The following is a 24,068-nucleotide window of genomic DNA, read 5'->3' as shown; positions in this document are numbered from 1 at the left end:
GCTCCAGCACAGCCCAATAAAGCCTGGGGCCCAAGAACCAACCACAAGGCAACTTCCCTGCCTGCAGGCGATGGGGGAGCAGAGATGCGAGAGCCTAAGTAAGTCACCTTTTCGCCAGCGGACTCCACGAGTAAAACCAACGGGGGCGAGAAGGGTGTAGGTATAGGGAGGGAAGAGAGTTGATTCGCTTCTTAATCTGCCTTCGCACACGCGCCTACTATTCGTCGCACCCTCTGTTCTCAAAGAGCCTCAGATTCAACCGTTCCTAATACAAATTAATCTGAGTTCTCCTCCCCGAAGGGATATCAAATTGGGCGGGAGCTCCCGCGAACTCTGACCTGGCGCCTCCGCGATAGGACCCGGAGGGAGGACGGGGGGTGGGGCGTGCGCCCGCTTTCTCAAGAAAAGCCGCTAAACGCTGCTTCCTGTCCTCCTCTCCCTAAGCGGCTCTCCCAAGGCATACACCCGCCTCCCCAAACCGTACTCTCCGTGCCCACCGGCCGCCAGTCACCGCAGGGCTTCCCTCCAGCCTCCCCCTAGGGACTTCCTCCTCGCGGCTCCGCTAGGCCCCAGGACTCAGCGGCACGCGCGGCGCTCAGCTTGCAGACCCCTCCAGGCAGGCGGACAGCTAGGCACCGCTCCGGCCCATTCCCGCCGCCATTTTCCGGCCACCGTCGCCGCCGCGTAGGGGGGACGATCCCGGAGGAGGAGACTGCGCAGGGGCGCACCGGTCTTGGCCGCAGCGCAGGGGGGAGCGTCCGCCAGCAACAGGGATCCTCAGGATCTCCGAAGCCTCCTTTCACTGGCTACTCTGTCCCAAGTTTAGGCCTTCTGACCGGCCTTACGAAGAAGCCCCTCGCTTCACCCCAGATCCTCGCGCTTCTACTTACGCGGAAGAATCCCGCGTCCATCTTGCTGCCTCGCTCGGAGATCGCTCGCTATCCCAGGGTGCACCGCGCCGCCGCGACGGAGGGCGGGACCGACAGAGGGAAAGCCGAGCGCCGGGACGCAGCGCGCGCCGCTCCACCCGCCCCCTCCGGCCGACACGAGGCCGCGCCTGCTCAGTGCGCTGAGAGCCCGCTACGCGTGCGCACGAGCGCCTGTGGGCGGGCTTCTGTCGGGCCTGAGGCTCCCCCAGTTACCAGCGGGGGAGGTGAGCCTGCCGATCGCAGCCAATGGGCGCTAGAGGGAGAGTCGTCTGGTCGCCCCTCCCTGCGAATCCTTTTGTGGCGCGTGACCTGCCTTGTTCGCGCAACGTGATATGACCCATTCTTCTACCCGTAGTAGGGGAGCCCTCCCGCCTGGGGGTTCCATGAAGCAATTGTAGAGAGACTGTTACCTCAGAGTGACGCTGGTGAGGCGGCCCGTGCGCGGAAGAAGCCCTGCGGCCTCCCTTGCCATTGTAAAAGTTGTGACCGTGTGGGTTTGACGAGTTTTCCATTTTTGAGGATTGGCTCTAAAGGAGTCGAGCCGTGTGGTGTAAACGCAATCTGCACTCTAGCTCAATTTGCTCGGCCTTTGGAAGAAGCTGGAGTGTCCGTTAGCTGAGTTTCGGTTTCAGCAGCCAGGGAAGCACCCTAAGGGCGGGAAGCCGGAGACGGCCCTGGCCCTCGGGCTGCGTGTCGGGCGAGGGCGTCAGTGCCTTTGCTTTGGCCTGAACGATCGTGCACGAGTGGATGCACTCTGCCAGGTTTTCAGCTAGCGTTCGCTCACTCTCCCTTCTCGCTTCTTAGCGAGAAGGCAGGTGATCCTTTCTCAGACAGGCCTTCTTTGGCCATCTTCGTAAAATTTCCCCCACACAAACATTCTCGCCTCCTTTTCCTACTGTTCAGGGCACTTATCACATCTGCAGGTGTCTATTTGTTTGTTGTTGCTTTATATAAGCTGGAGCTATTTGCTGCTGACGTCTATGTATCTCCAGCTCAGACTTCTTTCCTGTACTTCTAGAGGCAACTGCCGGGTTGACATTTCCCCCTGGACGCCTGATAGACATTACAAACTTAACATGACCCGGCTGAACTCTGGATTGATTCCTCCCTCTCTCTCCCCTTGCGCCAAAACCAAAAACAAAGGACCTGACCCTCCCAAGGTCGTCCCTGTCTCAGTTGATGGCAATATCTTTCTCTGTGTAGGACAGAAAGAAGCTGGGTGTTTCCTAGCTAGGGCTCAAGAAAAAGTAAAAAAAAAAAAAAAAAAGAAGCTGGGTGTTCTGGACTCCTATTTCCTTTGCATCCCACTTCCAAACCATCCAGAAACTTACTCTGCCTTAATTGTGGTTCAGAGTACCATCATCTCTCGCCTGAACTGTACCAGCCTCCTGAGTGGTCTCCCAGCTTCTGCCCTTGGCACTCAGCATCTGCTCTGAATGCAGCTGGCAGGGAGATCCTGTTAGAAAACCGTATACAATTTCATCTCAAAACGCTTCAGTGGGCCAGCGCGGTGGCTCATGCCTGTAATCCTAGCACTCTGGGAGGCCGAGGCTGGCGGATTGCTCGAGGTCAGGAGTTCAAAACCAGCCTGAGAAAGAGCGAGACCCTGTCTCTACTATAAATAGAAAGAAATTAATTGGCCAACTAATATATAGAGAAAAAATTAGCCGGGCATGGTGGCGCATGCCTGTAGTCCCAGCTACTTGGGAGGCTGAGGCAGGATTGCTTGAGCCCAAGAGATTGAGGTTGCTGTGAGCTAGGCTGATGCCATGGCACTCTAGCCTGGGCAACAAAGCGAGGCTCTGTCTCAAAAAAAAAAAAAAAACCCTCCAATGGCCCATCTTTATTCTTAGAGCAAAAACCCAAATTCTACCTGATGCTCTCTATCTCTTCTTTGACTTCATCTGGTGCAATTCAGTGAAGGAAGGCTAAAACAGAATGACTAATCAGAACCATAGAGAACAGTCAGTGAAATGTAGGGTCTTGGATTTCAAAATTCCAATCTGTCAAGTGGCTTGTTCTGTGGAGGCCACTTTCCTGCCTTTTAGTCTCACAAAGCTTTCATTCATTTAACACATTTTTATTGATCCTGTACCATGTGTCACTTTTCTAGGTCCTAGGGACACAGTGAACAAAACAGACAAAACACTCTGACTTTAGGGAGCTTACATTCTAGTGTGAGGAAGAGAAAAAACGAACATTAAAAATAGGTTAAATAAATATTAAGTGTAAATACTATGGAAAAAATAAAGAGTAAGGGGCATCAGGAGGCAGAAGAGGGTGTGTGAGCAATTTCCAGTGGGGCAACAGAGTGGGCCTGAGTGATGTTTGAGTAAAAACTTGAAGTTTAGATACTTGGGAGAAATGTTGCAGCCATGGATTCTGTCAGTAAGGGTATGCCCTGAAAAACCTGCAGAGGCAGACAAGCCACCTCACTGACTATCCCTGCATGTGCAGTGGAGAACTACTTGGCAGTGAAGGTTTGTGTGGACACCACCTCCTGCTCACTTTGATGCTGTGCAGATCTAAATAGATCTTAAAGCCAAGAAACCATCTCCAGTGAAACCACTAGTGTGTCTTTGGCTAAATCTGGTCTTTAAGTCCTCAAATAAACTCTGAGCCTCAAAAAGCTAATAGCCATCCAACCTTGGTGCAGATCCTCTAGGCACATACTCAGATGTTTTCCATTTTATCAACCGATTTGGGTCACTGGTTGGTGAGTACTGTTGATGGTATAGGTGTTTCACCTGTTGCTTATTACCTCTGTTCTTCAGAATCACCCCTACTGGAAACTCATCCCATAGGCAGGTGCAGCTTTTGTAATTTTCTTATCACTTTCATCTTTGTTATCTTCACTTTTGTTTCTATCATTTATCTCTTCAACTCTGCTTTTGTGTTTCCCACAGGGTTAACAATCTTCATAAAATGTCTCAAAACTAACTGGAAACTTATAAGCAAGCTATGTATGGACTAAAGTAATCTGATAGCTGAGATGAAATTGACTGATGGATAGAAACTTGTGCATTTTGCTATGGAAGATGTCTTTGAGCACATCAGTGAATGTATTAGTTATCTATTGCTGCATAACAAATACTCTCCAAATTTAGCAACTTAAAACAGTAAGTATTTGTGGTTTTGTTTTTTGTGGGTTTTTTTGAGACAGTCTCACTCTGTTGCCTGGGCTAGAGTGCTGTGGCCTCAGCCTAGCTCATAGCAATCTCAAACTCCTGGGCTCAAGCAATCCTTCTGCTTCAGCCTCCGGAGTAGCTGGGACTACAGACATGCACCACCATGCCTGGCTAACTTTTTCTATATATTTTTAGTTTTCCGAGTAATTTCTTTCTATTTTTAGGAGAGATGGGGTCTCGCTCTTGCTCATCTTGAACTCCTGACCTCAAATGATCCTCCTGCCTCAGCCTCCCAGGGTGCTAGGATTATAAGCATGAGCCACAACGTCAGGCCAATGATAAGTATTTGTTATGTCATACTGTTTCTATGCTTCAGGAATCTGGAGAGGCTTAGTGGAGTGGTTCTGGCTCACACAACTAAGCCAAAATCTCTCAAGAGGCTGATCTTCCAAGAGGATATAGTCGAGGCTACAATCAACAGAGGCTAGATGTTTCCAATAAAGCTCACTCATGGCTATTGGCAAGGGGCCTCAGTTCCTTGCCAAATTGACCTATCTATAGGGTTGCTTGGGTATCCTCATGACATGGCAGCTGGCTTCCCACAGAGCAAATGATCCAAAAGAGAGCAAGACAGAAGCCACAATGTTTTTTATGATATAACCTCATAAGTCATATACATAGTTTTCACAATATCATATTGGTTACATAGATTACCCCTACCTGGCGTTGGAGGGGAGTATACAAGGACATGAATACTAGCAGGGGAGAATCATTGAGGGACATCAATGTAGCTACTATAGTATTTGCAAGTTGAAAATATGTAAGTACAGCAGCTTATATACTTCTGGAACTAGAATGAACTGTATTTCTCTTCTCTCAGGACCTTCGCACATGTTCTATCTCCTTGGTCTGAAACCACTGTTCCTTCCCTTTCAGCCTTTTCTTTGCCCTCCTCACTTTGCCTTTCTACCCTTAACAACATGCCCGCCCCCATTTTTTTTCAGACATGTTCTCACTCTGTCACCCAGGCTGGAGTCCAGTGGTGTGTTCACAGCTCACTGCACCCTCAAACTTCTGGGCTGGGATTATAGACATGAGCCACCTCATCTGGCCGTTATCCCTAACCCTTTAACTGGCCAGCCCTGATTCTTCCTTTAACTTTGAGTTGAGATATGACCTCTTCCATGAAGCATTTCTGCTTAGTGAGACTCAGTACGTAACATCTGATTATCTTTTAGGGGGTTGCTGAACCTTTCAAAAACTCTGGCTCCAGACCTCCCAAACAGGATTCCACATTCCACCTGTGCTCTCATAGCATGTTTTATGCTATATTCTAATCATGTATATACTAATCTCTACCCTGTCCCCCATAAGATAAACTCTTTGAAAACAGGGACTGTCTCTCTCCTGTCTTTATCCTCAGTACCCAAACCAGAGTTCAGCAAATATTAATAATAGGTTCTAAGTAGATGTGCACCAAAAATCCATTTTGGCTAAATGCAGAATAGTTGAGTGTTTAAAACAATATTCTGCCAAAGCTGAAGATTTCCATCATAGAATAAACTTTCTGGATATAGGAATAAATTTTTATCAAGAAAGTATGAAATTTTAACAACAGGAAGAAGTGTAACTATAATTTTATTATTATCAGTTTTAGTAGTCAAATTGTTTAAGTCTGACCTTACAGTACAAGAGCGATAGTTTTACAGCACTGGAATGTTCCACTACTCAGTATACTTCACTTTTTTTTGTTTCTTTTTGAGACAGAATCTCACTCTGTTCCCTAGGCTAGAGTGCCTTGGCGTCAGCCTAGCTCACAGCAACCTCAAACTCCTGGGCTCAAGCAATCCTCCTGCCTCAGTCTCCCGAGTAGCTGGGACTACAGGCATGCACCACCATGCCCGGCTAATTTTTTCTATATGTTTTTAGTTGGCCAATTAATTTGTTTCTATTTTTAGTAGAGATGGGGTCTCGCTCTTGCTCAGTCTGGTCTCGAACTCCTGACCTTGAGTGAGCCTCCTGCCTTGGCCTCCCAGAGTGCTAGGATTACAGGCGTGAGCCACCGCCCTGGCCGGCCGACCTTTTTCATATTAAATAGATGATTTGTGGGCCAGGCATGATGGCTCATGCCTGTAATCCTATCACTCTGGGAGGCCGAGGCAGGTGGATCTTTCAAGGTCAGGAGTTCGAGACCAGCCTGAGCAATAACGAGACCCCCATCTATACTAAAAAAGTAGAAAGAAATTAGCTGGACAACTAAAAATATACATATATATATATATAAAATTAGATGGGCATGTTGGCGCATGCCTATAGTCCCAGCTACCTGGGAGGCTGAGGCAGAAGGATCGCTTTCGCCCAAGAGTTTGAGGTTGCTGTGAGCTAGGCTGATGCCACTGCCCAGGCAACAGAGTCAGACTCTGTCTCAAAAAAAAAAAAAAAAAAGGATGATTTATGGTTCCAGAATTCCTCATGGCCTTCTCCATATTTATTCTACTGTCAATGATAATTGCATGACACTTTTATTTATTGCTTTTCCATTCTATAAATAATCAGATTCACCGAAGTTAACCATGTAAAGGCCAGAAATTTCTTAGCAATAAAGGAAAAATCTTAATTAAATATATCATTCATATGTCAGGCTGTCAAATAGGATTTCTAGGTTTTTATTTGTTTTTGTTTGTTTGTTTGTTTTTTAGAGACAGGATCTCTGTCATCCAGGCTGAAGTGCAGTGGCTGTGGCACCATCATAGCTTACTGTAAACTTGAACTCCTGGGCTCAAACGATCCTCCCACCTCAGCCTCCCAAGTAGCTGGGAATACACACCCCGGTAATTTTTTAAAAATTCTTTGTGGAAATGGCATCTCACTATGTTGCCCAGACTGGTCTAAAACTTCTGCGATCCTCCCATCTTGGCATCCCAAAGTGTTGGAAGTATAGGCATGAGCCACTTTACCTGGTCCTTGGTTGTTTCGAATATACAAATATCAAATAGATAAAACATGGAAGTAACAATATGGGATTTTCTGAATCTCACAGTTTCCTAATAACAAGAGTCACTAGATGGCGTTCTACCCTCTCAGGACCTCTTCTTGGGCAGGACTTGTTTTTAGAAGTAAACTTTCATAAGGGCTAGCAGTATGGTTGTTTTTTAACTGAGCCCTTACTAAGAGCTCAGCATGGTGTCCTTCTATAGTAAGAACTATATATACTGCTGGTAGGAAACTGAATTGGAACAAATACTTTGGAAAACAACTGGACATTATCAAATAAAGATGTACAAAGCTTATGACCCAGCATTTCCACTCCGAACTCTTCCATGTGTGTACCAAGAGAAATGTAGAAAATATCTGTAACAGCCGGGCACAGTGGCTCATGCCTGTAATCCTTGCTCTCTGGGAGGCTGAGGCGGGTGGATCGTTTGAGGTCAGGAGTTCGAAACCAACCTGAGCAAGAGCAAGGCCCCGTCTGTACTATAAATAGAAAGAAATTAATTGGCCAACTAATATATATAGAAAATTTTAGCCAGGCATGGTGGCGCATGCCTGTAGTCCCAGCTACTCGGGAGGCTGAGGCAGCAGGATTGCTTGAGCCCAGGAGTTTGAGATTGCTGTGAGCTAGGCTGATGCCATGGCACTCACTGTAGCCTGGGTGACAAAGCGAGACTCTGTCTCAAAATAAAATATTTCAAAATAAAATCCATAGCAATATTCTTCCTACTGGCAAAATTCAAAATAACCTAACTATCGGTAACCAGGATAATAGATAAATAAATGGTTATATGTTTAAAAAGTAGACTAATATCAGAAGGAAATAGGATTAAATACAGCTACAGGCAACAAAAGAGATGAAACTAGAAACATAAAATGGAGTGGGGAAAAAACAAGTTGCAGAAGACTATACATGGTATAAGCTCATTTATAAAAAGTTGGAAAAAACTAGCAAAATGTATTTTTTAGGAAAGCATCAATTTATGATAAAATTATTTTGCAAGTGAGAAATGTTCAGTAAAGTGGTTCCTTCTGGAGGGTAGGATGGAAGAAGGAAAGGGCATAGATGTAGAGTGTTCAACCATATTGGTAATGTTCCAACTCTTGAGTTGGGGGATGTTCAGTGTCATTTTTTATGTTTTTTATTTTTATTTTTTTGTTTATTTATTTATTTTTTGAGACACAGTCTCACTCTGTTGCCCGGGTTAGAGTGCCGTGGTGTCAGCCTAGCTCACAGCAACCTTAAACTCCTGGGCTCAGGTGATCCTCCTGCCTCAGTCTCCTGAGTAGCTGGGACTACAGGTGTGCACCACCATGCCCGGCCAATTTTTTCTATATATATTTTTAGTTGTCCAGCTAATTTGTTTCTATTTTTAGTAGAGACAGGTCTTGCTCTTGCTTAGGCTGGTTTCAAACTTCTGACCTTGAGCTAGCGATCCACCCACCTCAGCCTCCCAGAGTGCTAGGATTACAGGCGTGAGCCACCACACCTGGCCCATTTTTTAAATTGTTACATTTATCCTTTGGTATTCTACAAATATGACACAGTATGGGGAGGGGAGGAACTCCTTGAAAAAGATCATTAACAAAAGAACCTCTTAATGGCTGGAATGCAAAAAGCCAATAGAGTAACATTTTCAAAGTGTTAAAGGAAAAGAACTTTGAAACTAGAATTTTTATCTCTAGCTATGCTGTCATTTAAATACTAGAGTTAAATAAATTTAAAAAAATTTTTTTATTGGCCAGGCGTGGTGGCACACGCCTGTACTAGTACTTTGGGAGGCCAAGGGGAGTTTAGCTTGGGAGTTCAAGACTAGCCTGAGCATGAGCAAGATCCCGTCTCTACTACAAAAATAGGAAAATTAGCCAGGCACTGTGGCATGCACGTGTAGTCTCAGCTACTCAGGAGGAAGGCTGAGATGGGAGGACTGCTTAAGCTCAGAAGTTTGAAGTTGCAGTGAGCTATGATGACACCACTGCACTCTACCCAGGGCGACAGCGCAAGATTATGTCTCAAAAAAAAAAAAAAAAAAAATGGGGCCGGGGGCGGTGGCTCACGTCTATAATCCTAGCACTATTGGGAGGCCAAGGTGGGTGGATCGCTCAAGGCCAGGAGTTCAAAACCAGCCTGAGCAAGAGGTGAGACACTCATCTCTACTAAAAATAGAAACAAATTAATTGGCCAACTAAAAATATATAGAAAAAATTAGCTGGGCATGGTGGCACATGCCTGTAGTCCCAGCTACTCTGGAGGCTGAGGCAGGAAGATTGCTTGAGCCCAGGAGTTTGAGGTTGCTGTGAGCTAGGCTGACGCCCCAGCACTCTAGCCCAGGCAACAGAGTGATACTCTGTCTAAAAAAAAAAAAAAATTTTATTGAGCTAAATATACATATATAATTTACCATCCTTAATCATTTTTAAGTGTATAAATCAGTGGTATAAATACATTCATTTATATTCTTTTTTCCCCTTAAAATAAAATAAAAATTTAAGACTTCAAAAATGTTGCCACATAAAGACCTTTGAAATGACTGCTAAAGTTAAGTACAAAGCAAGAAAACAACTAAACCCAGGGGCAAGCAATGAGATATGGGGAATAAAGGTGAATCAATGACTTAATATTATACTTTTGTGACCTTTACCTTCTCCTCCCATAAATGTTACAGACTCTAGATTAGAACTAAAAATCTATGAGCTCCTACCTGGTAATCAGAGAAATCTAATTTAAAACAACAAAGAGATAACATTTTATATCCAAAATACTGCCCCAAATTAGGAGGTCTAGGTAACTCCAAGGGCTGGTAAGGATGTGGTAGAAATAGGATTTTCTGCAAACTGCTAATGGGGGTAGAAATTATGTGTGCTTTTCCGCTGGAAGGCCTTTTGGCTCTACTTAGTCAAATTTAAGTGTATCTGTTAAGTATATCTATGTTTGTCTTCAGACCCAGCAATTCTAATCCTGGGTATAGAGATGCTCCTCAATTTATGATGAGGTTACATCTCAATAAACCACTGTAAATTGAAAGTGTAAGTTGAACCATTGTAAGTTCGGGACCATCTGTAAAAATCATCACTCCCCCCACCCTCAAAAAAAATCCAAAAAAAAAAAAAAAAAAAAGAAAGAAAGAAAAACCTCTCATACAGGTCCATACGGGTATATGTTTGAGAAAGTTTATTTCCTGTTGTGTATGTAGTTGGAGCTGGAAGCCAACTGTGAGTCTATCATTAAGGAGAGGGGTAAGAAAAATATGCCATTTAATGGCCTACTATGGGCTGGGCGTGGTGGCTCACGCCTTTAATCCTAGCACTCTGGGAGACCATGGCGGGCAGATTGCTCAAGGTCAGGAGTTTGAAACCAGCCTGAGCAAGAGCAAGACCCTATCTCTACTATAAATAGAAATTAATTGGCCAACTAATATATATAGAAAAAAATAGCCGAGCATGGTAGCACATGCCTGTAGTCCCAGCTACTTGGGAGGCTAAGGCAGGAGGATTGCTTAAGCCCAGGAGTTTGAAGTTGCTGTGAGCTAGGCTGATGCCATGGTACTCACTCTAGCCTGGGCAACAAAGCAAGACTCTATCTCAAAAAAAAAAAAAAAAAAGTTCTACTATGTAATGGTTAGAAATAATGAACTGAATTGATATTCAGCAATATGGTTAGATCTTTAAAAATATATGTTCAGTGAGAAAAGTAAGAAACAAAATATCTATCATATTTATGTAAAATTTATGGGAAGTCCTTTCTGATAAGATGACCTTTGAGCTGAGGCCTGCTGTAAGGGGAGAATCCAGACTGTGGGTACGTGGGGGTAGAACATTCCAGACAAAGAGACCAGTCGGTGCAAAGGTCCTGAGATGGCAGTGTGTTTGGCAAGGAGGTCAGCGTGTGGCTGCAGTGGAGTGAGGGAGGGAGTTGCAGGAGCCAGAAAGGTTGTTGGGGGTGGGTCACACAGGTCTTTGCCTACCACAACCTCTCTCACTTCCTATAAATGCTTAGGGTTTTCCCTGGAATGAAATGAGATTCCATTAGAGGCTTTTTAGCAGAGGGATGAAATGATCTTATTTTTAGAGGGTCAGCATGGTTATTAGGCAGAGACAAGCCTAGAAGATGACAGAGCCGCTGTTATTATAGTGATCCAGGACAGAGGTGATGGCGACTTAGAATAGGGTGGTAGAAGAGCTGAGAAAGGCAAAACTTAAAAAAAAAATGCTTCAAGAGAGTATCTTTAGGCCGGGCGGGGTGGCTCACGCCTGTAATCCTAGCACTCTGGGAGGCTGAGGCGGGAGGATCACTCAAGGTCAGGAGTTTGAAACCAGCCTGAGCAAGAGCGACACCCCATCTCTACTATAAATAGAAAGAAATTAATTGGCCAACTAATATATAGAGAAAAAAATTAGCCGGGCATGGTGGCGCATGCCTGTAGTCCCAGCTACTCTCGAGGCTGAGGTAGGAGGATTGCTTGAGCCCAGGAGTTTGAGGTTGCTGTGAGCCAGGCTGATGCCACGGCACTCACTCTAGCCTGAGCAACAAAGCGAGACTCTGTCTCAAAAAAAAGAATATCTTTTAAAACCCAGGGATAGGGACTACTTTAAATAAATTTTTTTTTTCCCAAGGTGCTAACCAGGACGGAAAAAAAATTGATAAATTGAAGCAGATTAAATTAAAAACATTTGTTCATATTAAGTGACTAAGGTCTGGAAAAAAAATTGTTCATCAAAAGATACCACAACAAAAGTACAAAGACAAGTTGCAAACTAGGAGAATATATTTAATTTAAAAATAGAGCAGACAATGTACTGATGGGTAGGTATGAGGGAATGAGAGGAAACAAGGATGTTGCGGAGGAAACAAGGTTGGCCTGAGCATCTGGAAGAATGGATTTGCTTTTCATTAAGTGGGAAAGATTTGTATGGTGGCAGAGTAGGTTTAGGTGGGAAAAAGAAGAGTTTGTTTGATTGTGGCTATGTTTGAGATGCCTGTTAGATATCCAAGTAGAGGCCGGGCACGGTGGCTCACGCCTTTAATCCTAGCACTCTGGGAGCCTGAGGCGGGTGGATTGCTCAAGGTTAGGAGTTCAAAACCAGCCTGAGCAAGAGCGAGACCCTGTCTCTACTAAAAATAGAAAGAAACTAATTGACCAACTAAAAATATATATATACAAAAAATTAGCCAGGCATGGTGGCGCATGCCTGTAGTCCCAGCTACTCGGGAGGCTGAGGCAGAAGGATCGCTTGAGCCCAGGAGATTGAGGTTGCTGTGAGCTAGGCTGACGCCACGGCACTCAGTCTAGCCTGAGCAACAAAGTGAGACTCTGTCTCAAAAAAAAAAAAGATATCCAAGTAGAGATATCAAGTGGTCTGTTGGCTATTTATGTCTAGAATTCAGGGGAGAGATCTGATGATGCACATTTGAGAACTGTAGCACATACATGGTATTTAAATCACGGGATTATGTGAGGTCACCAATGGAGTGAGCGGTAGATAGGAAGTGTGAGACTAGGCCGGGCGTGGTGGCTCATGCCTGTAATCCTAGCACTCTGGGAGGCCAAGGTGGGAGGATCGTTTTAGCTCAAGAGTTTGAGACCAGCCTGAACAAGAATGAGACCCCATCTCTACTAAAATTATAAAGAAGTTAGCTGGACAACTAAAAATCTATAGAAAAAATTAGCCGGGCGTGGTGGCACATTCCTGTAGTCCCAGTTACTTGGGAGGCTGAGGCAGGAGGATTGCTTGAGCCCAGGAGTTTGAGGTTGCTGTGAGCTAGGCTGATGCCTAGCCCAGGCAACATAATGAGACTCTGTATGAAAAAAAAAAAGTCTGAGACCAAACTCAGAAGCACTCCATTATTTAGAAGTCAGGAAGGTAATGAGGAGCCAGCAAAAGAGACTGAAAAGGAATGGTCACTGCATTTGAAGGCAACCAAGAGAGATGGTGTTGCACAGGCCAAGCAAGAAAATATTTCCAGAAGGAGGGAGTGATTGGCTATGTACAGTTCTGATAAGTAGAGAAAATGAGGGTGGAGGATGGAGTAGATTTGGAAAAGACAACTTCGTGCAGTGACGGGGATGAAAGCCTGGTTGGAGAGGGCTCTAGAGAGACGTGGAAGAGAAGTGGATGTAGCAAGTAGGGACGGCGCTTTTGAACATCTGTGCTGCCCAGGGAAGCAGAGAGGTGGGGCAGTGCCTGAACAGTCAGCAGAGGGTTTTTGTTTGTTTTTAATCTGAAACATATTTAATAAATTAAAGGGGGTATCTATAATGGAGAAGAGAAGTGGAAGTAGAAATTGAGGATGAAGTGGAAAAAAGTATAAAACAAGAGGGGCTCTACCTGGTCAAACATGCCAGTGTGCCATGAATTGGAGAGAATGGTACCACCTTCTCCAATGGGAACAGGGAGGAGGGAGTAGGAGACAAACAAAATGAAACAAACATTACCCTCTTATCCCCTTCTGCTCTTTATTATGCAGAGCAGACTGCCCAAGTCACAGGTCCTTTAATTCAAGGTTGTACATACTCATACATTAATGTTTTTTATCCCTTTTACTCCCACGGCCTCCCAGGGCACGAACTGGAAAGCTGGGAAGAATGAATACATTGGTCATTATATTTCTCTGTGATCAATTAAGGTACTGCAGCTTTCTGTAAGAGCCAGGTAAAATTCATCAAGAGATTGAATGTGAGCCAGCAAGGCGCCCTCCCTGATAATACCTGGGCTGTAATCAGACAAAGAGCATTTCATATCCCCAGAGACCTGAAGGTCAGTCTTGTTTCTACCTGCTTCCCCCCAGTGTGCACAGACTCTCAGAGTCCAGGACAGTAGCTGCTGAACCACAGCAGTTTGCTTCTTTGCCAGGAAATTTTCTGGGTAGGGAATGGGTGTCCTGGGACAAAGGGCTACAGAGCTGAGACAATGCCCCTGCTTTGTGCTCCCATCCAGTGGGCCTGAGACGATTCCTGGAGACATTTTTGTTGGGTTACTGCACACCCACAAATAGCTACTTAAAAAAAGAAAAAGAACAAAACTTGACAATTAGAGGGCTATTTAGAAAAGGCATTTTAAGACTAACAGATACACAGATGTGCCTGTTACTTCTTGCCATAGACTCTAAATTGTTCTCCCAGCCTCCAGTCTCTCCCACACCAATCCATTCTGCACATGGTAGCAGGATTACTCTCCTTAAGGCACGCATCTGACCTTGTCGCTTCCCCACTCAAGCATTTTCAGTGGCTCCCCACTGCCTGTATTTCTTTTTATTTCTTTTTTTTTTTTGAGACAGAGTCTCACTTTGTTGCCTAGGCTAGAGTGAGTGCCGTGGCGTCAGCCTAGCTCACAGCAACCTCAAACTCCTGGGCTCAAGCAATCCTCCTGCCTCAGCCTCCCAAGTAGCTGGGACTACAGGTGTGCACCACCATGCCTGGGTAATTTTATATATATATATATATACACACACATATATATATATATATATTAGTTGGCCAATTAATTTCTTTCTATTTATAGTAGAGACAGGGTCTCGCTCTTGCTCAGGCTGGTTTTGAACTCCTGACCTCGAGCAATCCGCCTGCCTCGGCCTCCCAGAATGCTAGGATTACAGGCGTGAGCCACCACGCCCAGCCCCCACTGCCTATAAAATAGCCAAGAACTGAAGATCCTTCGTACTGGAGCTTCTTTTCTCTTCCTAGCCTATCTTCCACTATCTTCTCTGGACTTCTGCTAAATTGAAGCTTCTCTTTCCTGCAGAGCTCTGTTCTTTGTCTCTTCCTCTCTTCCCACTCTTCCCTTGACTCACTCCTACTCAATCTTAGTTTAGGTGTTATTTTTTCTGGGGAGCCTTTGCTTTACCCCTCTGCTTTGAGGAGGATTTCTGTGACCAAATATAAGCTTTTCCCGCATACATTGAGCAGTAGACACCAGCTGGGTGTCCTCCAATTCTGACACTATCTACCCAGAGATGGTGTCAGATCCCACAGGATAAGGGCTCAGTCCCCAAATAGCCCCACCATACAGATACCAGTCACAAGTCCAGGCCTCCATAGCTTCTGATTGACCATCTTCAAGTTAGAGTTCTCATGACCCCCTCCCTCTTTGGGTTTGATTAATTTACTGGGATGGCTCACAGAACTCAGGGAAACACTTATGTTTAACAATTTATTATAATGGATATTACAAAGGATATAGATGAAAAGATGAGTAGGGCAAGGTATGGAGGAAGAGGGCCAGAGCTTCTATGCCCTCTTTGGGCAGGCCACCCTCCAGGAACCTCCTTGTGTTCAGCTATGAGAAGCTCTCTGACCCCAGTCCTCTTGGGCTTTTATGGAGGCTTCATTACATAGGTATGATTGAAAACCATGTAGAAATGTGGTTGGACCAAAAGTGCATGATCTAAACCCCACAAGACCTGTCCAGATTCTTCCTGGCTTCTCTGTGTAGCATTCCCTTCACCAGGAATGAGACAGGATCTTTTCTGGAATGAGGGTCTTTTGACCCACAACCAGATCAGGTAAAAGGAGGACAGGTGAAGATCAGAGAGAGAGAGCTTCTATCTCCTGAGGCCTGCTCCAGAGGCCTATTGTGTCCTACCATTATATTATAACAAGGACTATGGGAGTTATGGGCCAGGAACCTGGACAAAAACCAATATGTATATCATAACACCACACCCTCCCAACCCATGAACCTCCAGTTGAGTTTGGTGCCTCAACAAGAGGTTTATACAATACCTTGAACTTCCTCCTATCACAAAATGAATTGCTCTCTATTGTAGTTGTTTGTTTGTCTGTCTTCTCTGTTGGAGGATAAGTTTTGATAGGTCAGGGACCATGTCTATTTTGCTTACCATTTTAACTCCAATGCCTGGTATGAATGTAAGCAAGAAAGATGTTGGGTGCTATGGTGTACACCTGTAGTCCCAGCTATTGGAAGGCTGAGGTAGGAGGATTGCTTGAGCCCAGGAATTTGAGATTATAGTGAGCTATGATTGTGCCACTTCACTCCAGCCTGGGTGGCAGAGGAAGACCCTGTCTTCAAAAAAAAAAAAAAAAAAAAGAAAGAAAGAAAGAAAAAAAAAAAGAAAGGCAGCTATGGAATAGAAAAATAATAAAATCAACAAAACCAAAACTTGGTTCTTTGTAACAGTCAAGAAAATTGACAAACCTTTAGCTTAGTCAAACAGAGGGAAAAAAAGATTAAAATTACTAAAATCAGTAATGAAAGAGAAAAGATCACTACTAATCTTTCAAAAGTAAAAAGATTGTAAGGGAATACTATGAAAAATTGTATGCCAAGAAATTAGCTAACCTAGATGAAATGAACACATTCCTGAAAAGACACAAATTACCAAAACTGACTTAGGAAGAAATAGAAAATCTGAATAGACCTAAAACAAGTAAAGAGATTGAATTAGAAATAGTGATTAGACACAGATGGCTTCACTGGTAAATTCTGCCAAATGTTTAAAGAAGAATTAACAGCAACCTTTCCGAAAAATTAAAAAGGAGGTAATGCTTCCCAACTCATTCTATGAGGCCATCATGACTGGTATTAACCAAAACCGGAAAAAGACATCACAAGAAAAGAAAATGACCAATATTCATTATGAAGATAGGTATAAAAATTTTCAACAAAATACTGCAAACAGAATCCAGCAACATATAAAAAATATTTTATACCAGGACTAAACAGGATTTATCCCAGGAATACAAGGTTTGTTTAACACATGAAAATCAATCAGTGTACTATACCATATTAATAGAATAAAAGACAAAAGTCATATGATTATCTTAATTGATGCAAAAAAAGCAGTTGACAAAACCCAATGCCCTTTCCTGGTAAAAACAAACTAGGAATAGAAGTGAACTTCCTCAACCTGATAAAGACAATCTATGAAAAACTCACAGCTAACATCATATTTAATGATGAAAGATTGGTTGCTTTCCCCTAAGATCAGGATGAAGACAAGAATGTCTGCTTCTCATCAACACAGTGCTGGAAGTTCTAGCCAGAGCAATCAGGCAAGTAAAAGAAATAAAAGGTACCCAAATTGTAAAGGAAGAAGTAAAATTCTCCCTATTTGCAAATAACATGATCTTACATGTAGAAACCCTAAAGATCTCACCAAAAAAAGGAAACAAACAAACAAAAAAAACCTATTAAGGCCGGGCATGGTGGCTCACGCCTGTAATTCCAGCACTCTGGGAGGCCGAGGAGGCAGGCGGATCCCTCAAGGTCAGGAGTTCTAAACCAGCCTGAGCGAGACCCTGTCTCTACCAAAAATAGAAAGAAATTAATTGACCAATTAAAAATACATATACAGGCCGGGCGCGGTGGCTCACGCCTGTAATCCTAGCTCTCTGGGAGGCCGAGGCGGGCGGATTGCTCGAGGTCGGGAGTTCGAAACCAGCCTGAGCAAGAGCGAGACCCCGTCTCTACTATAAATAGAAAGAAACTAATTGGCCAACTAATATATATAGAAAAAATTAGCCGGGCGTGGTGGCTCATGCCTGTAGTCCCAGCTACTCGGGAGGCTGAGACAGAAGGATCGCTTGAGCCCAGGAGTGTGAGGTTGCTGTGAGCTAGGCTGACGCCACGGCACTCACTCTAGCCTGGGCAACAAAGCAAGACTCTGTCTCAAAAAAAAAAAAAAAAAAAAATACATATACAAAAAATTAGCAGGGCATGGTGACACATGCCTGTAGTCCCAGCTACTCGGGAGGCTGAGGCAGTAGGATTGCTTGAGCCCAGGAGATTGAGGTTGCTGTGAGCTAGGCTGATGCCACGGCACTCACTCTAGCCTGGGCAACAAAGTGAGACTCTGTCTCAAAAAAATTATTAAAAAATAAATAAATAAATAAATAAAATATTAATAAAAAATAAAATATTAATAAAAAATAAATAAAATATTAGAGCTAATAAATTCATCAAAATTGCAGGATACAAAATTAACATGCAAAATCAGTTGCATTTCTATACACTAGCAATGACCAATGCAAAAAGAAAATTAAGAAAAATTCCATTTACAATAGCATCAACAAGAATAAAATACTTAGGAATAAATTTAACAAAAAAAGTGAAAGACTTGTATACTGAAAATGTCAAAAATTTTTTTGAAAAAATTAAGGAAGATCCAAATAAATGAAAAGACATCCATGTTCATGATCAAAAGACTTAATGTTGTTAAGATGGCAATACTTTCCAAATTGACCTACAGATTCAACTCAATTTCTATCAAAATCCCAGCTGCCTTTTTAGCAAAATTGACAAGCTGATGCAAAAATTTATATAGACATACAGGGGACCCAGAATAGCTAAAAAAAATCTCAAAAAAGAAAAAGCCGGATGCGGTGGCTCGTGCCTGTAATTCTAGCTCTCTTGGAGGCCGAGGCAGGCAGATCGTTGGAGCTCAGGAGTTCGAAACCAGCCTGAGCAAGAGCGAGACCCCGTCTCTACTATAAATAGAAAGAAATTAATTGACCAACTAAAAGTATATATATAAAAAATTAGCCGGGCATGGTGGCGCATGCCTGTAGTCCCAGCTACTTGGGAGGCTGAGGCAGGAGGATCGCTTGAGCCCAGGAGTTTGAGGTTGCTGTGAGCTAGGCTGACACCACGGCACTCACTCTAGCCTGGGCAACAAAGCGAGACTCTGTCTCGGAAAAAAAAAAAAAGAAAAGAAAAAGAAAAAAACTTCTAACAATCCTACCCATTCTCCCAGACTCTTTTAAAATACCTTTCTCCCCTACTATGCACCAAGTCACAGAGTCTCTGGGTAATTATAATTGGAGACAACTCCACATTCTCTATGATTCCATAGCACTTTGTGGAATCCTTTGATGATTTAGCCTCATCTAGAAGCATCTGTATGGGAAGAGCAAGAGCTTTGGAGTCCTGGGTTACAGTGCCAGCTAATTCCCAGGTGAGTGACCGTGAGCAAGTTCCCCACAGCTGTTTGGTTCTTAGCTACACGCAGCAGGAAGTGATTTGCTGATTTAAGCAGAAAAGGGGATCAGGTAGTTGCCAGAATCTCCTGGAGGCCAGAGCCAGGCTCAGAGGTATGCTGCCAGGTATGCCCAAAACCATACTAAGTAACTGTGATTACTTAGTGATTTAGTGCAGACACCATTACTGTTGCTGTTGGGCATGGCTCATGTAACCATTTCTAGGGACACTGGCTGGGTCTGAACACTCAATAATGATGCCATACTGCCACTAGAATCCCTGCCTCTTGAAGTGGAGGGTCCCAAACACCTGCCACCAGGGCAGATTCTGCACAGTTTCTGCTCCTTTATGTTACCAGCTTTTAGATTTAAAGTCCATGGCAGGAATGTCTGATTAGCAGAGTTTAGGCAATGTGCCATCATGCTAGCTAGCTGCAAGGGACTCTGGGAAAATGAGTATCTGCCCTCTTCAGCTTGCATGGCAGGAGGTGGTCATGCCTCTTAAAGTAGACGATTCCCCAAACATGACAATGGTCACTATAAGAATGACAAACATCTACTACATCACCCAAGGGCAAGTTACCTCCTTGTACCTGTTTCCTCCTCCATAAAATAGAGATGATGGTGGCTTCTATAGATGGAAGTTGTAAGAGTTAAAGGAGCTATCATCTGCCTGGCACACAGTAGGAGCTTAGTTTATGATAAACATTGTTATTGATGATTAGAGTTCATTTTAAGGTTTCCTACAATCCCAGCAGTCCCCAAACCTTAGCACCTCTTGCGTTTAACTGCAGACTGTGAAATGGGATTCCTTTGGTCATATTTGAGTAAAATAATAAATTTTTCTTATTCACAGAAAGGTCTGTTGATGGTAGCCTACATTCAGTCTTTAGAAGTGACATGATAACAATGTTATCCATCAATTTATATATATATATATATATATATATATATATATATATAGATAGATAGATGGGGGTCTCGATATTTTGCCCTGACTGGTCTTGAACTCCTGGCCTTGAGTGATCCTCCCACCTCAGCCTTCTGAAGTGCTGGGATTACAAGCATGAGCTACTGTGACTGGCCTCCATTAGTCTTTAGAATTTAAAATACAATGTTTGAAAAGACTCAGGCTTTTCCATAGGACTCTTGTTTACATGGTTGGGGGAGGAAAGTTTTAGAAAAGGTATTTGAAATCAACTCAATATATTTGACTTAAACCTCTTTTAGACACTTTTCTTTAAGCGTTTAATAACTTTTATTGATTCAGTGGCCAAATAAGGCAGCATCCACTCAGTTAATAAAGGCACCTGGTCAGAGACAAAGTACATAACTGTGTTGTACCATCCCTGCCAAGAGCCCAGCAGACTCCTTGAGAGCAGGGAGCGAGTCTTAGTGTATTTAGTGGCACCTCGACTTGCACACAGGAGCCCTTCTTAGAGGATATTTATTGAATTATCTTCATGGGTCAAAAACAAAACACGAAAAATCCTTTTATTTGCCTCCCCCTCACCACTCTGTCTCCCCCTCTTTCCTCCTTTTTCAAGCCTTCATTTAGCCAAAGAACATATACTAGAGGATAACTCCCAGAAAATTCCATAGTGGGCAGAAGAGTCTAGTTTTTGAGCCGAAATACTCCAATTTTTTAAAAAGCATTACGCTTAGGGGAGCATATTTGCTTGGGGCTTGAGTCCTCAAAGAAACGGATTTGCTCTGGTCAGATGCTATTCCACCCTTGCTCCTTGGGCCTACGCAGTAGGGTGAATGAAATAGGAATCCTTAGAGCTTGGATGGGTTGAGCAACGGCTCCCTTGGCTGTGATGGTGGGAGCCTGAAGGAGGCTACCAGAGTGGCTTTTGCCCTCACTTTTGGCTTGGGCTAGACCCTTGACTTCCACTCAAACACATACACAAGCCTGTCTTCTTGTTCAGCTCACAAAAGAATATGGGCTTCTTTGAGCCAGGATGGCAGGGGGACATGTGCTATGACAAAAAGATGGATTTTGAAGTCAAGAGACCTGGTTTTGAGTTTTGTCTTTGCAACTTACTAGTTGTGTGATTTTGGTAAGTACTTATTTTTTTCTCTCTAAGTCAGAAATTTTCATCTGCAAATGGAAAAGATAATCTCTCCCAGAGTTAATGGGGAAATTAAATCCTATGAGACAATTTATGTGTAAGCAACTTGCAAAGTGTATTGATGGGGGATATTTAAACAAGGTAGGAAGCAATGATACCTGGGGAGGAAGAATTTGCCAGTATTTTTCCAGAGCTATTCCACTGAATGTTTTTACAGTGGGATGACATGAGTTGTGTGGCCCTGGGTTAGACTTGTTACCTCCCTGGCTGTCAATTTCCCCTCAAAAGGCATTTCTGATCCCAAGAGAGAAAGATTTCTAGAATTTGAGGTTACATGTCAGAGTGTCACTTTGTGAAACAGAATAAAGGTTTATTACTTTTTTTCCAAGATGCCATCAATTGTAAGACATTCTGATTTCAGAATCATTAAAACGTGAACAAATGTATATCTTACAATTGAAGAAAACCCATAATAATAATGCTGGTTCCCATTTATTAAGTGTCTACTGGTTGCCAGGCACTATATTTGAGCTGCTTTACTAAGTCCTTGGCTTGTTAAAATAACCCAGCAAGGCAGATGCTGTCATTTCCACTTCGTGGTTAGGAAGCTGAATATGGAGAGGTTGAGTCACTTTTCCAAGACCACACAACCAGGAAGTAGGGCTTGGATGGCAGGTCTTCTTAATTCCAAGATACTTTCCCTTCTCAGTAGTAGATTGTTCTCCAGGCTAAGGAGTCAGAGATCAGCTCCCTACAGAGAGATGGTTTGTGAATATGGTACTTTGAATATGGCTTGACTCTTTGCAAAGTGACCAGGAAGGACATAGGAAACATAATTTAATCAATCCCCAAACACCAGCCCATGGAGATAAGGTGTTATAGTCAAGGTCGCTTAGAATCCTGATCCAGGGGAATGAAGAAATGAGACTGAGTCAGTTGGTTCAGCCCGCAGGGAGAGAAGGAGCCCTGACCAGCCACCAGGACTGTTCTGGGTCCATGGACAATGCAACAAGCTCTTATCCTAGAGGCCACTATTCCTCAAGGTTGCCTATTCCTTCTGATAAAGCAAAAACCTTTTGAGATGAATTCACTTTTTTTTGTAAGCTTGCTTTCTTTCTTTCTTTTTGCCACCCTACCTCCTTAAGCTTTCTTAAAGAGGGAAAAATGTGCTGACCAATTGTCAGGAGCTAGCTAGTGGTCATCTAGTACTGGGACTAGTTATAAATTAATAAATTTGTTTTCTGGTTAGTTAGTCCACGTTAGTTTCCCTGTGCCTTGTTATGGGATTGAATATCTTGCTCTGCAAAGCTGTGGATATGGCACTTAATCTGATATGATTCCAGTGGCAGATCCTACTGGGACACTCTCAGAAGCATTTCCTGACCTCTGACCTCTGACCAGAAGACTCGTGGCTCCATGTCTGTTTGTCTTTCTAGCTATAGTCTTGCAGGGAGAGGGCCAAACCCACATTAGTGGATTCCCAATATCGCTCTACCTCATCCGATGACAAAAGAATGTTCTGCAGCTCTTTGGTAGGGTAGCAGCAGGGATATGGACATAGTTGGGGTGGGGCAGGGCAGAAGGAGGTTGAGGATTGCCTGAAGCATCAGAGATTGCATAAAAGATGCCTCTGTCGCCTAACCAGAAGCAACTCAAGGTGAAGCTGCCAGAGAAGTGTGCTTCTGAGTCTTCCCTCTGGAGAAGGTTCTTTGGACAGTGGCGGAGATGGCACCAGGGTAGAGGTCACCGAGTCTCCTCATGAACGTCAACAGGGCCGAAGGTCACAGTTGCAGGCTGCTGGCTGCTGTTGCCATTTGGGCCCAGGGCAGCAGGGGCAGCTGGCTTGGGGCCCTTGGGCTCCAGCTCCCGCCTCGTCCTCATTTTCCTATAACGAGATATTCATACATGGTTGAGTCTTTTTCCTTATTTGCTGCAGGGAATGGGCTCTGTGACTACAGTTCTGGTGAAGAGATTAATGTTAATCATCATTAAATCATGTTGCCTAATTGCCACCCACAGAGCTGGAAGGGACCTAGTCTGCTAGTCTGCCCTTCAATTTTTTGTTTAACTTAGATTAGATGTTGAATTTTATTTGTTCCTATAAATGAATGAATAAAGTGTCAGATAGGTGGCTATGTTAAAGACAAAATGAAGATTTACATTTTTTTGTTCAGCGTTGCAGTGTGCGTTACATTTTGCAGCCTCATTATGCTTGCTGTTTATTGCTAGGAACATTTAAGAGCTTTTTACATAGTCGGAAAGAGAATGTACTTAAAATATATATCCTATTTCATTTAATATACCATAAAATTCAATAACTAACAGCAATCATGAATTCTAATGTCCACATGATATTTCATCTTGACATATAATTCTTTTTTTAAAATTTCAAATATTCAGAGAAGTTGTACAGATAGTACAATAAATACTCTAATACCCTTGCTATGGTTTGAATGTGTTCCCTATAAAGCATGTGTTGGAAACTTAATCCCTAATGTAACAGTTTTGGGAGGTGGGGCCTAATGGGGGTGTTTGGGTCTTGAGGGCTCCACCTTGGTGAATGGATTAATGCCTGTTATAAAAGGACTTGAGGCTGTGACTTTGATCTCTTGCTTTCTCTCTTCCTTTCTTTGCCCTTCTGCCACCGTATGACAGGGCAAGAAGGCCCTTGCCAGATGCCAGCTCTTCCATCTTGGACTTCCCAGCCTCTAGCACTATAAGAAATAAATCTCTGTTCTTTATAAATTACTCTGTTTACAAAGCCGAATTTGCGTCAAAAAAAAATAAATAAATAAATTACTCTGTTTTAGGTATTCTGTTACAGCAGCACAAAACAGCCCAAGACAACCCCTTAGCAAACAATTCACCAATTGTTAACAATTTGCTTAATTTGCTTTCTTTTCTCTGCCCCCTTCCATTTGCATGCACGGGCGTATGTGCACGCGCGCACACATACAATTTTTTTTTAAAACTCATGAACAATTTGTGAGTTACCTGCAGACAAGGACATGC

General features: G+C 43.4%; 2 protein-coding genes and 1 long non-coding RNA gene across 30 annotated transcripts in view; 1 reads left to right on the top strand and 2 right to left on the bottom strand.

Moving 5' to 3' along the window:
• Window positions 1-1,009, bottom strand: part of SRRM1 (serine and arginine repetitive matrix 1) — a 26,643-nt gene extending 25,634 nt beyond the window's left edge. For 14 of the 24 annotated variants that reach the window (XM_012750681.3, XM_012750684.3, XM_075995139.1 and 11 more), the window contains exon 1: window positions 891-1,009. In XM_012750681.3, the coding sequence (XP_012606135.1) occupies window positions 891-911 (21 nt within the window). In that variant the 5' untranslated portion in view covers window positions 912-1,009. The remainder of the gene's footprint in view (window positions 1-890) is intronic. The other 10 variants (XM_075995179.1, XM_075995192.1, XM_075995182.1 and 7 more) reach the window with 1 other exon arrangement.
• A 55-nt stretch (window positions 1,010-1,064) lies between these two features.
• Window positions 1,065-23,793, top strand: LOC105863517 (uncharacterized). Of its 2 annotated transcripts, XR_012913500.1 has the most exons (5): window positions 1,065-1,153; window positions 3,836-4,048; window positions 13,608-13,804; window positions 18,858-18,959; window positions 23,712-23,793. It is a non-coding gene; the product is annotated as an uncharacterized LOC105863517 (long non-coding RNA). The 2 variants fall into 2 exon arrangements; XR_012913501.1 differs by lacking the exon at window positions 13,608-13,804.
• Window positions 20,206-24,068, bottom strand: part of NCMAP (non-compact myelin associated protein) — a 38,109-nt gene continuing 34,246 nt past the window's right edge. For all 4 annotated transcript variants that reach the window (XM_075995208.1, XM_075995221.1, XM_075995217.1 and 1 more), the window contains one exon: window positions 20,206-22,941. In XM_075995208.1, coding sequence (XP_075851323.1) covers window positions 22,800-22,941 — 142 coding nt within the window. In that variant the 3' untranslated portion in view covers window positions 20,206-22,799. The remainder of the gene's footprint in view (window positions 22,942-24,068) is intronic.

The sequence above is a fragment of the Microcebus murinus genome, chromosome 2 (genome assembly GCF_040939455.1).
Source record: "Microcebus murinus isolate Inina chromosome 2, M.murinus_Inina_mat1.0, whole genome shotgun sequence".
Taxonomy (NCBI): domain Eukaryota; kingdom Metazoa; phylum Chordata; class Mammalia; order Primates; family Cheirogaleidae; genus Microcebus; species Microcebus murinus.
The sequence above is the reverse complement of the archived record's forward strand: the minus strand, read 5'-3'. Positions and strand labels throughout refer to the sequence as shown.